The sequence below is a fragment of the Salvelinus fontinalis genome, chromosome 6 (assembly GCF_029448725.1).
Source record: "Salvelinus fontinalis isolate EN_2023a chromosome 6, ASM2944872v1, whole genome shotgun sequence".
In the NCBI taxonomy this organism is placed as follows: Eukaryota; Metazoa; Chordata; class Actinopteri; order Salmoniformes; family Salmonidae; genus Salvelinus; species Salvelinus fontinalis.
The window spans coordinates 73423196-73435891 of NC_074670.1; the positions used below are offsets into that span (position 1 = coordinate 73423196).

The following is a 12696-nucleotide window of genomic DNA, read 5'->3' on the forward strand; positions in this document are numbered from 1 at the left end:
TCCCCCTGGTCTCTACGTCTACGCCCCATAGCCATTCCTTCCCCCTGGTCTCTACGTCTACGCCCCATAGCCATTCCTTTCCCCTGGTCTCTACGTCTACGCCCCATAGCCATTCCTTTCCCCTGGTCTCTACGTCTACGCCCCATAGCCATTCCTTCCCCCTGGTCTCTACGTCTACGCCCCATAGCCATTCCTTCCCCCTGGTCTCTACGTCTATGCTTCCCCCTGGTCTCTACGTCTATGCCCCATAGCCATTCCTTCCCCCTGGTCTCTACGTCTACGCCCCATAGCCATTCCTTGCCCCTGGTCTCTACGTCTATGCCCCATAGCCATTCCTTCCGCCTGGTCTCTACGTCTAGGCCCCATAGCCATTCCTTCCCCCTGGTCTCTACGTCTAGGAAACCATGTGTTTTAGTTTCCTAATGGCTAAAGATACACCAGCTTAACTCGGAAAGGCGGAACTGACAGTGAGCTCTCTCTGTGTGTGTGTGTGTGTGTGTGTGTGTGTGGTGTGTGTGTGGCAGTGCTAATTGTATGGTATCTAATCAATGGGACTGAGGGTTGTAGTAGTCTGGAGCTCAAAGCTCACGCTGGACTCCTGGCATGCTGACCTTTAGGTGGACAACCAGAGAGACCAGAGAGATGTGAACACATTTCCTTAAGGCTGGCCGTCTGTCTATCTGTAGAATCAGGGAGGAGGGGACAGTGTCTACCCCCAATCAAGCAGACCCCTGCTGGGCTTGGTGTGGCCACTCTGCCCCCTTAACCAGGGATAGGAATCAGAGGAGAGGAGAGGAAAGAGGAGAGAAGAAGGGAAGAGAGGAGAGGAGATGACTAATGGGTGGAATCTAAGGATGTCAACATCAGTGAACTTTTCTTGTGCTCTGGTATAAACCTCACGCTCTTCTCTCTCCTTCACTGCCTTTCCAGCTAATTGCCTCTTCTCATTAAACTACTATAATTATCCTGGAGGTGTGAATACACTTCCTCTTATTCCTCCTGACCCAGCTAAACTATGACACACACACCTACACAAACACACACGTGCACAAACACAGATCACAGTGGGAAACCGTAAGGATGAAAGAGAGACCCTTAATTGATTTGCATGTGTTTCCATGAGGCTGGGGCTTGTGTTGCTGTAAACACACACACACACACACACACACACACACACACACACACACACACACACACACACACACACACACACATTATTTAAGTGCCTCCAGTGTGTCTGGGCTGTGCACTGTAAACAGTTGAGGATTAGTGTGGTGGTGTCAGCCCCTCGCCCCCCCTGCGTCATTAGGCCTTTATGAATCTGTGCGTGCGTGCTTGTGTTTGTGTGTGTGAGCGCGGCCACGCATCATTTCTAGATTTCCCGGATAATGCATTTGTTTGAATAGCATCCATGATCTCTACAGAACAGAGATGCTTTGTCTTGGAAGATTATATTCATTATTATTATTACTATTATTATTCTGTACCAGTATATCTACTGCTTCTTCATACGCGCAGCCCTACAGGTACATCTGAGCTTTATACAGTCACACACACACACACACACACACACACACACACACACACACACACACACACACACACACACACACACCCTAACCTGACAGCACTGCTCAGACCGAGTGATGATAGACTGAGGCTAATGTGAGCGGGCGCCACACACCTCAGGAAGGTAGTAATTTACCTTCATTACCCTTAAAAATCCTGTTTAAAGGAGACGGATTCCACACTCCTAATTACAATAATAACAACAATGTAACGACAGTCATTTACTAACCTGCTATCGGGCCCTGATCAAAAGTAATGCACTGCATAGGGAATACGGTGCCATTTGGGACCCTGGTTGACTGACATAATTCTTATTGATTACCATTGTGATTGACTACCAAAGTGATGTTTAAGGTCATAGCGAGTTTCAACATTAGAGAGACTTGTCAGGGCTCCATAGAGCCAGAGCGGTGTCCTTTGACTGTGTTGAAGTGGTAACACAACAATTAAGTTGTTTCTCTGATCCGCTTTCATCTTCCTGCCACCGACCGACGCCCAGAGACAAGTTGTGATGACACATAGACCTATACACATCAAGCTAATAGCAGAGAGGGAGGTACAGTAGTAGGACAGGGGCTCAACCTCTAATATATCACTACAATCAGCTCCCTATCAGCAGCACTGGACTAGTCTGCAAGTGAGATAGCACAGGGCTGACCCTGGCAAAAACACTCCCATGATTGAAATCGGGGCGTGGTCTGTGGATCTGTCTCCATCCTTGCGTTCGTACATACAAGCTGAAACGAGTCACCTTCGACTCCTCCTTATGGCAGCTTTCTGTCATTGTTTCTGACGGTTCAGAATCATAACAGCACATGCTTTCAGCCCCCCATGGATGCTGTGCATCATTTTTGTGATGTCAGCCAACCTGCTGTCTATTTACTGCACTGAAAGAGTCTTTTTTTATTTTCACTTCTAAGGCAATGGGCTATTTTTCATCGTTGATTCATGTCCTTCATTTGTTGAATGTAGCATATTTTTTATTATATTAATTTTTAAATATAAATTATGTAATTTATTCTGGGAAAATGGGGTTAGGCAGGCCTAATCTACATATTTGGAAGAATAGCCTTCATTTAGGGAATGAAGCATGAACTAGTTCCCAGATATTTTCCCTGCACATCGCCCTTCTCACGCAGTTAACGGTAAATTAGCCTCATGTTTACCCGGCCTAGTGTTTACGCGGAGTGGTAATCCCCCAAACTCACAGGCCAATCACAAGTCTACTTCCGCCTCTACAGTTTTTTCAGGGTTTTAATTGGGTGAAAGTCCCAGTACTTTAAACAAGCGTTCTCGTGAGTTTAGAGACACAGACTTCAGCAGTTGAGAAATTGTTGTTGACTCTGCGGACAACAGTTGAGATGCGCATATTGTTGTTTACTTGAAGCATGGATTCTCCAGTAGATTCGAAAAATGGATTTTCAACCTATGAAGACACTCCTCCACGGAGGCAGTTTAAGGAGCGCAAAACACCTTTATCACCTTTACCTTTCAGTGTGGAAGCGATCATGTTGGATAGGACTCATAGCGAAGGAGGGAGACGCGACAGCGGTACGATAGTCTCTCCCCTGGGGAATTACTCTATATCCGTGTCCAGACAGCCTTCTAGTCCAGAATACTTTATTCACAATGTTGACCCGTCTTCTTCGCCAGTTAAATCAGAGACGTCGGAACCAGGGGACTGTGCGTCATGGATGTCACCGCGGTGCAGGTTGTCTCCAGCGCTCAGTAAGTGCTCAACCTCATACTGTAGAAGAGTTATTGAATAGCCTACGACCTGGTATATTATTGTCCCATGCTGATCTATTGGGAAATATCCGTTATTTATGTTTTCTAATGTATTTTAAAGTTGTAGCCTATGTTGAAATAAGATAACTTTTAAATGGAATTGGAGAAGTCTTAGTGTGCAGTAGTTTTATACCATTCCATCTACAGATCAATATCATTCAATACACTGCATATCATCAGGGGAGAAGGGTTAATTAATGTATTTGTGTATATACACTAAGTATACCAAACATTAGGAACACATTCCTAATATTGAGGGACACCCCCTTTTACCAGCAGAACAGCCACAATTCGTCAGGCCATGGACTCTACAAGGTGTTGAAAGCGTTCCACAGGGATGCTGGCCAATGTTGACTCCAATGCTTTTGTGTTGGCTGGAGGTCAGTTGGGTGGTGGACCATTCTTGAGCACACAGGAAAATGTTGAGCATGAAAAACCTAGCAGCATTGCAGTTCTTGGCACAAGCCAGTGCACCTGGCATCTACTACCATACCCTGTTTAAAGACACTTAAATCTTTTGTCTCGCCCATTCACCCTCTGAATATCATACATACACAATCCATGTCCCAATTGTCTCCAGGCTTAAAAATCCTCCCCTTCATCTACACTGATTTGAAGTGGATTTAACAAGTGACATCAATAAGTGATCATAGCTTTCACCTGGTCAGTCTATGTCATGGAAAGAGCAGGTGTTCTTAATGTTTGTACACTCAGTGTATTTTGATTCATGTTCTCTTTTTGTATATTAATGACATGTTTAGGCTATTGGGTGTTGACAAATACCACAAACACTCATTACGCCTTTACGGAGACATCCCTCTCTCCCTCCCTCTTTCCCTTCCTCTTTCCCTCCCTACTTCCTTTTCTCCCTCTTTCTCTCTTTCCTTTCCTCCCTCTTTCTCTCCCTCCTTCCCTCCCTCTTCCCCTCCCCTTTTACCTCCCTCTTTCCCCTTTACCTCCCTCTTTCCCTCCTTCCCTCCCTCTTCCCCTCCCCTTTTACCTCCCTCCCTCCCTCTAGACCAGGTCAATCCCTCCTTGAGGAAACACAAGACCAACAGGAAGCCCCGGACCCCCTTCACCACCTCCCAGCTCCTGTCCCTGGAGAGGAAGTTCCATCATAAACAGTACCTGTCCATCGCTGAGCGGGCTGAGTTCTCCTCCTCCCTGTCCCTCTCAGAGACCCAGGTCAAGATCTGGTTCCAGAACCGACGGGCTAAAGCCAAGAGACTACAGGAGGCAGACGTGGAGAAACTCAAGATGGCCGCCGCAGGTGTTGGATCCAAGCCGGGGTTCTATCACCCGGGGTTCTCCTCGCTGCCGTTCCCCCTCTGTGTCAGTCTGGAGGGTCTGGGTGGGGGGGTCTCAGGGATGTGCGGACGTACCACTCTGTTAACAACAGTACCACATCTGGGGGTGTACACCTCACCTGTAGGGTACGGACTCTTCCACCTGTCTTGAGACTGGTCGGTGTGTGTGTGTGTGTCTGTGTGTCTGTGTGTTTTTGTGTGCGTATGCGATGAACCTTACAACAAGATATTAAATTGTACTCTAACTTTCAGGGGTGCTTTGAATATAGTGTGCTGGACCTACTTTGATATATTCAAGAGATGTGGAAGTGTACATTGTTATACGGTACCTTGTGTTCCCTGGTTTGTTACGGAAGTGACTAGCGCATCAGAACACCCATAGTACAAGCATCACTGCAGGGTAATTGTTCATTTATTCTATACCCCTGACCTCCTGACCTGTGCTGTATTTGCCAAAGCTAGTTGGCTCGTTCCCGAAGGATATTGATCTGTTTCTCCCGTTTGTCTGATCACTCCGTAAATGCCAGATTATCTCTATAATAGCATTAGTGATGTCTCTGTTTTTGCCCTTCCTGTCTTTGGGAAAGTTTATTTTTAGACTTTCATATTTGTGATATACATATAGGACAACATATTTATTGAATAAATGTAATATAATTAAGCAGTAAAAGTCAAGGGGGTGTGGTATATGGCCAATATACCATGGCTTAAGGTTATTCTTAGCACGACGCAATGCAGAGTGCCTGGACACAGACCTTAGCCGTGGTATATTGGCCATATATTACAAACCCCTGAGGTTCCTTATTGCTATTATAAACTGGTTACCAATGTAATTAGAGCAGTAAAAATAAATGTTTTGTCATACCCATGATATACTGTCTGATATGCCATGTCTGTCAGCCAATCAGGATTCAGGGCTCGAACCACCCAGTTTATAATATATATTTTATGAAGTGTATCTACAATTGTAAATAGTTTGTGGTCTGATGTTGAATATAAATGTCGTTATTTGCTGAGTAAAACATCTAGTCTTTTGATTTGGTGTCACCTTCTTCTTATAGTTACAGTATGTATTTTAGTCATGATTATGCTTCTACGTCTGGTAAATACAAAGAACAAATTGCTTAAATTCGACAGAATTTCATATGCAAGTGGATTGTTTAATCATGTGTCGATCTGACTGTTTTATCCGACCTTTAACTTTGTACCTGGAGCTTTAAAACGTGTAGTATAGGCTAATTCACCTTTGATTCTGAGTCCGGACACAGTGGACGGATAAGAAAAACATTTTAATACCATGTGTAGACGCTGTCTGAAAATGTGGGCACAATCAGAATATGGACAAGATCAGAACAAAGGATGCATGTTAGGGCCAGGTATAAATTAGGCTTTAGCGTTAGTGGGGGAGGTAGATTTAGCCAGTTAGGTCAACTAATAGCTATATATATTAAACCAGTTAGGTCAGCTAAAAGCAGATATATTAAACCAGTTTGGTCAACTAATAGCAGATATTAAACCAGTTTGGTCAACTAATAGCTGATATATTAAACCAGTTAGGGCAACTAATAGCAGATATATTAAACCAGTTAGGTCAACTAATAGCAGATATATTAAACCAGTTAGGTCAACTAATAGCAGATATATTAAACCAGTTAGGTCAACTAATAGCAGATATATTAAACCAGTTTGGTCAACTAATAGCAGATATTAAACCAGTTAGGTCAACTAATAGCAGATATATTAAACCAGTTAGGTCAACTAATAGCTATATATATTAAACCAGTTAGGTCAACTAATAGCAGATATATTAAACCAGTTTGGTCAACTAATAGCAGATATATTAAACCAGTTAGGTCAACTAATAGCTATATATATTATTACTGTAATAATGTTTGGAAACTTTGAAGTCGGCCGCTCCCCGTCTGAGGCTTTTCCTCAAGCTGGCGGTCTTAGAAGAAATGAGCCAATGTCATTACACGAGGAACCTTAACACATTAGACCAATCATCTATGGTATTTAACCCCTAATCCCTTTAATGTCTTTAAACTGAAGGATGTGTAGCTAAATGCTTAGGGTCTTACTGAACCGCCCTGGGTTGTATTCGTTAATGCAAACCGTAGAGAAATGCTTTGCAACAGAAAACAAACCTTTCTTATTGGAAAAGTTCAGGTAGTCCCTCCCTGTTTCAGTCTGTTTACTTCCATTTGTTGCCAAGTGAATATGACCCAGGTTATTGCTGAAGCAGTATGAATGTCTTTGTAAGCCTGTTGCCAGATCTGTATGTGCCTTAACTGCAGTCTGACTAGAGTAGTTGGTTAAAGTAAAAACAGATCTGGGGTCAGGTTGTGTGTTTGAGTCTGTGTGTGTGGGGTCAACTGGGTGGCAAGGTAAAGTGGTGCTTTTATCCTGGGACTCATATTTTCATCGCCCAATTGACTTTAAACACATAATTATATTATATACAAGAAAATTGCACATTTTCTGCAAATAACACTTCTCACATTGACTTGATTGTTGGCATGTGTTCCATATCTCCTCGCAGCACAGAGACTCAGCTCTATGCATTGAGTTTGGCTGTATCCATCCACAAACTGTAGACCTTTCATTAACTCTCTCTCTCTCGCTCTTCCTGAACCCTGTAACTGTGCTAAATGCCGAGGTCTATTTCAATCAAGCCTATTTCTAGTTGCGCTTATCCTCTGATTCTGAGTCCAATGCTGTGTGAAATGATGTGTGTGTTTAGTGATAAGGAGTTGAGGGATATTATATGAGTGGGTTGATTCTCATTTCACACACATTCCCACTGTATGGTGCTCTGACTAACTGATAGAACTGGAATATATAGTGAAATTATGTTTTGTTTGAAAAGTATTTGCTGTATTCGACACGACGTGAGAACGTACATTTCTGTCTACATTTGGTGTCCTGCAGTATTACCAACATCCACTAGATGTAGAAATGTCCTATTTTTGTAGTTTGTTCAGCACAGTAAGTCCCCAACTAGGCTCTCTCTGTATGTCTTACTGTACAAGCTCATCTCCCTTTGAAATAAAATTTTAAATTAAGACCACATTTTAGTGTGTGTGTGTGTGTGTGTGCGTGTGCGTGTGCGTGTGCGTGTGTGTGTGTGTGTGCATGCGTGATCAGAAGGATGCCAGGGGCAATGGACCATGTGATTCAGCTCAGCTAGCACAGTCACAGCTGACTGACACAGTCTGACATGTCACACACACATACACTGTCTCTGTCCTGTGCTACCGCAACCCAGTAGACCATGCCCAGACAGATCCCCTCGATAGATGAGACCAACAGCCTCTGGGTATAGGGGTGTGTACATAGGGTATAGAAGCATGTACGTAGGGTATAGGGGCATGTGCGTAGGGTATAGGGGTGTATACATTGGGAATAGGGGCGTGTACGTAGGGTACAGGGCCGTGTACGTAGGGTACAGTGGCGTGTATGTAGTGTACAGGGGCGTGTACGTAGGGTACAGGGGCGTGTACGTAGGGTATAGGGGCGTGTACATAGGGTACAGGGGCGTGTACATAGGGTACAGGGGTGTGTACATAGGGTACAGAGGCGTGTACATAGGGTACAGGGGCGTGTACGTAGGGTATAGGGGCGTGTACATAGGGTACAGGGGTGTGTACATAGGGTACAGGGGCGTGTACGTAGGGTATAGGGGCGTGTACGTAGGGTATAGGGGCGTGTACGTAGGGTATAGGGGCGTGTATGTAGTGTACAGGGGCGTGTACGTAGGGTACAGGGGCGTGTACGTAGGGTATAGGGGCGTGTACGTAGGGTATAGGGGCGTGTATGTAGTGTACAGGGGCGTGTACGTAGGGTACAGGGGCGTGTACGTAGGGTATAGGGGCGTGTACATAGGGTACAGGGGCGTGTACATAGGGTATAGGGGCGTGTACATAGGGTATAGGGGCGTGTACATAGGGTATAGGGGCGTGTACATAGGGTACAGGGGCGTGTACATAGGGTATAGGGGCGTGTACATAGGGTACAGGGGCGTGTACATAGGGTACAGGGGCGTGTACATTTTTTATTTATTTATTTATTTCACCTTTATTTAACCAGGTAGGCAAGTTGAGAACACATTCTCATTTACAATTGCGACCTGGCCAAGATAAAGCAAAGCAGTTCGACACATACAACAACACATAGTTACACATGGAGTAAAACAAACATACAGTCAATAATACAGTGAAAAATAAGTCTATATACAATGTGAGCAAGTGAGGTGAGATAAGGGAGGTGAAGGCAAACAAAATATATATATGAATAAATATAAGTATAAAGAAGGCCAGGATAGCGAAGTAAATACAATATAACAAGTAAAAACACTGGAATGGTTGGTTTGCAGTGGAAGAATGTGCAAAGTAGAGATAGAAATAATGGGGTGCAAAGGAGCAAAATAAATAAATAAATACAGTAGGTAAAGAGGTAGTTGTTTGGGCTAAATTATAGATGGGCTATGTACAGGTGCAGTAATCTATGAGCTGCTCTGACAGCTGGTGCTTAAAGCTAGTGAGGGAGATAAGTGTTTCCAGTTTCAGAGATTTTGTAGTTCGTTCCAGTCATTGGCAGCAGAGAACTGGAAGGAGAGGCGGCCAAAGGAAGAATTGGTTTTGGGGGTGACCAGAGAGATATACCTGCTGGAGCGCGTGCTACAGGTAGCTACATAGGGTACAGGGGCGTGTACATATGGTACAGGGGCGTGTACATAGGGTACAGGGGCGTGTACGTAGGGTATAGGGGCGTGTACATAGGGTACAGGGGCGTGTACATAGGGTACAGGGGCGTGTACGTAGGGTATAGGGGCGTGTACATAGGGTACAGGGGCGTGTACGTAGGGTATAGGGGCGTGTACATAGGGTACAGGGGTGTGTACATAGGGTATAGGGGCGTGTACACAGGGTATAGGGTGTCATTTGGGACACATCCTCTGCTTTCTAGTCATGCTGGAGAACACAGACTTGGTTTTCTACTACAAAATCCTCTGACTGACATCAAATCTGTTTCAAAATCCTCAAATGGAGAGTAGGACCAGGGGCCTCATTTAGAAAGCAGTGCGGAGGATTCACGTCAAAAGGTGGCGAAGGACGAAACACAGAAAGTGTTTATGTACAAAAATATTCTGATTTATAACACAGTGCGCACGTCCCACGTCGGTTTCTCTTTATAGATCACAATCAACTCAAAATTTTCTGCACGTGAGCGAACGTCTTGTCCCACCCTTTTAACGCCCATAAATAGTCAGTAAAACGCCCTCAATTAATATTTATCCTTACTGACTGCATATCCCGCCAGAAAGTCTAAAGAAATTTCACCCAGTGTGAAATGGAAGTTGTTGGGGAGGTTGGAGAAAGAAAACATGTATTGTTTGGTGGACACAGTGTGGGCATTACAAATGCCTACAAGGCGAGTGGCAGCATGTGGCGGATGCTGTGAATGCTGCTGGCTCAGAAGGTCGGACCCTCAGAAATAAGAAAGACCTGGTGACATAAGTGCAGGCTAAAAGGCGCATAACCTTACAAAGACAAAGTGTTTGTGCCACGGGCGGGGGAAAAGGGGACACCGTAGCTCAAACCCTCTTGATGAGCGACTTGTTATTATAATGGTTTCCCTCCTGTGTGGAATAGTGACGGGGGACACGGACATGCAATATGCACCGGATAATCCAGGTATGTAGTTAGTATTCCCTCGTTTGAAAAGAGTAAACCAAATGCATTCAAGTTGTTTAAACATTTACACAAACAATTGACATTTTCTATTGTTTTTAGTCACTGAGTGTTCCAGCAGGGTTGGTGGTGCTGCAGCTGAGCTGAGTGTTCCAGCAGGGTTGGTGGTGCTGCAGCTGAGCTGAGTGTTCCAGCAGGGTTGGTGGTGCTGCAGCTGAGCTGAGTGTTCCAGCAGGGTTGGTGGTGCTGCAGCTGAGCTGAGTGTTCCAGCAGGGTTGGTGGTGCTGCAGCTGAGCTGAGTGTTCCAGCAGGGTTGGTGGTGCTGCAGCTGAGCTGAGTGTTCCAGCGGGGTTGGTGGTGCTGCAGCTGAGCTGAGTGTTCCAGCAGGGTTGGTGGTGCTGCAGCTGAGCTGAGTGTTCCAGCAGGGTTGGTGGTGCTGCAGCTGAGCTGAGTGTTCCAGCAGGGTTGGTGGTGCTGCAGCTGAGCTGAGTGTTCCAGCAGGGTTGGTGGTGCTGCAGCTGAGCTGAGTGTTCCAGCAGGGTTGGTGGTGCTGCAGCTGAGCTGAGTGTTCCAGCAGGGTTGGTGGTGCTGCAGCTGAGCTGAGTGTTCCAGCGGGGTTGGTGGTGCTGCAGCTGAGCTGAGTGTTCCAGCAGGGTTGGTGGTGCTGCAGCTGAGCTGAGTGTTCCAGCAGGGTTGGTGGTGCTGCAGCTGAGCTGAGTGTTCCAGCAGGGTTGGTGGTGCTGCAGCTGAGCTGAGTGTTCCAGCAGGGTTGGTGGTGCTGCAGCTGAGCTGAGTGTTCCAGCAGGGTTGGTGGTGCTGCAGCTGAGCTGAGTGTTCCAGCAGGGTTGGTGGTGCTGCAGCTGAGCTGAGTGTTCCAGCGGGGTTGGTGGTGCTGCAGCTGAGCAGGAGCTGAGTGTTCCAGCAGGGTTGGTGGTGCTGCAGCTGAGCTGAGTGTTCCAGCGGGGTTGGTGGTGCTGCAGCTGAGCTGAGTTTTCCAGCGGGGTTGGTGGTGCTGCAGCTGAGTGCGCCGAGCCCCGGCGTCTCCACTGCACCTCGTGCATCACAACCCTCCAGTGGCCATGTTCTCACAGATGCAGTCCTGCAAACGCAAAGAGACACCATCGACCCTATTACAGTTTTTCTCAGTCGCTTTGGTGCATTTTTCACATCATCCCTAACATGTGCAAAATAATAAGTGCATTTCTCAGAACAATTTGTACAAACGGCAATATGCAATAGATATGTTTCTAAAGCTAGTCAGTCACTAAAAATCCTTAGTACATCTCTCAAAAGTAAATATTCATGCCAATGATCATGTCAGTGTCATCAGAATGATAAGTCATTGAGTCATTGTTCACGAACAAGGTCGTCAAAATGTTTAGGCATGTTGTCACTGTAACTGTGTACTTTGACAGTATTACCTGATGTAAACTTAGGCTACAGTTTGGATGACAGTTACTGTATTGAAAATGCACAAGGCTGCACTTCTATGGCATATATCAATTTCAACAGTACTATTTACATATTACTGTATGTGGGTTATTGATTGAAAGAGACTGGACAACCCAAGGGGCACAAAGGAAAAAAAACTAAATTAGAAAGAAACACAGGAAACCACCCCTAAGGCACAACTTTGCCCGCAGCACTGTTGTGCTGTCTCTACACATCCAGACGTTCCTGTCTGTCGGCCCACATATTCTCATCCACATCACACCGGATATTTTCCCTTCCAATGCAACGTGGAAAGAATCTTTTGGAATGCCTTATTCATCCTCTGCAGGCGTCTACTGTGATGTCCTCACATGCTGCATCCATTGCAGCCAGCAGGGTCATATGTGTGTGTGGCTGACGATCGTACACCTTCCACCTCCATGCTGAAAATAACTCCTCAATTGGGTTAAGGAATGGTGGATAAGGTGGGAGGAATTCTATTGCCTTATGATGTTTGATCGATGGAAACTCACATTATCACAAATGACCACATACTTTGGCAAATCCTCTCTAAACAGACCCCTCTCATCATCAGGGATGAGAGCCCTGTAGAGAGTCTCTAAAAAGTTGAGTAGATGCTGGGTGTTGTATGGCCCTATAAGGGGGATATGGGTTAGGACACCATGCTCCGAAATAGCAGCACACATGCTGATATTTCCTCCCCGCTGGCCTGGCAAATCCACAGTAGCTCTGTGACCGATGATATTCCAACCCCGCCTTCTGCATTTGGTCAGGTTGAAGCCAGCCTCATCCATGTATACAAAGTTGTGAGAGGGTTCACTTGATTCCAACTCCATTATACGCTATATCCCAGAACACACAGTTGAATTTGTTTTGGTAAGGAAGAG

At 45.5% G+C, this 12696-nt stretch overlaps 1 protein-coding gene across 2 annotated transcripts; it reads left to right on the forward strand.

The window, feature by feature from the left end:
- The first annotated feature begins 2878 nt into the window (after window positions 1-2878).
- On the forward strand, window positions 2879-5675 carry LOC129858702 (homeobox protein MSX-2-like). 2 transcript variants are annotated; one of them, XM_055928032.1, is made up of 3 exons: window positions 2879-3120; window positions 3223-3297; window positions 4376-5675. In XM_055928032.1, the coding sequence occupies exons 1-3, from the start codon at window positions 2958-2960 to the stop codon at window positions 4813-4815; spliced, it is 678 nt and encodes a 225-aa protein (XP_055784007.1). In that variant the 5' UTR covers window positions 2879-2957; the 3' UTR covers window positions 4816-5675. The 2 variants fall into 2 exon arrangements, with proteins under 2 accessions (XP_055784007.1, XP_055784006.1); XM_055928031.1 differs by having other exon boundaries at window positions 2879-3297.
- The last annotated feature ends 7021 nt before the right edge of the window (window positions 5676-12696 follow it).

What these genes read in the sequence shown, in the direction of transcription:
- LOC129858702 (XM_055928031.1), top strand. Translation starts at nt 2,958, where the DNA reads ATGGATTCTCCAGTAGATTCGAAAAATGGATTTTCAACCTATGAAGAC. An exon ending in CAGGTTGTCTCCAGCGCTCA is followed by an intron (nt 3,298 to 4,375) that starts GTAAGTGCTCAA and finishes CCCTCCCTCTAG; the next exon opens with ACCAGGTCAATCCCTCCTTG.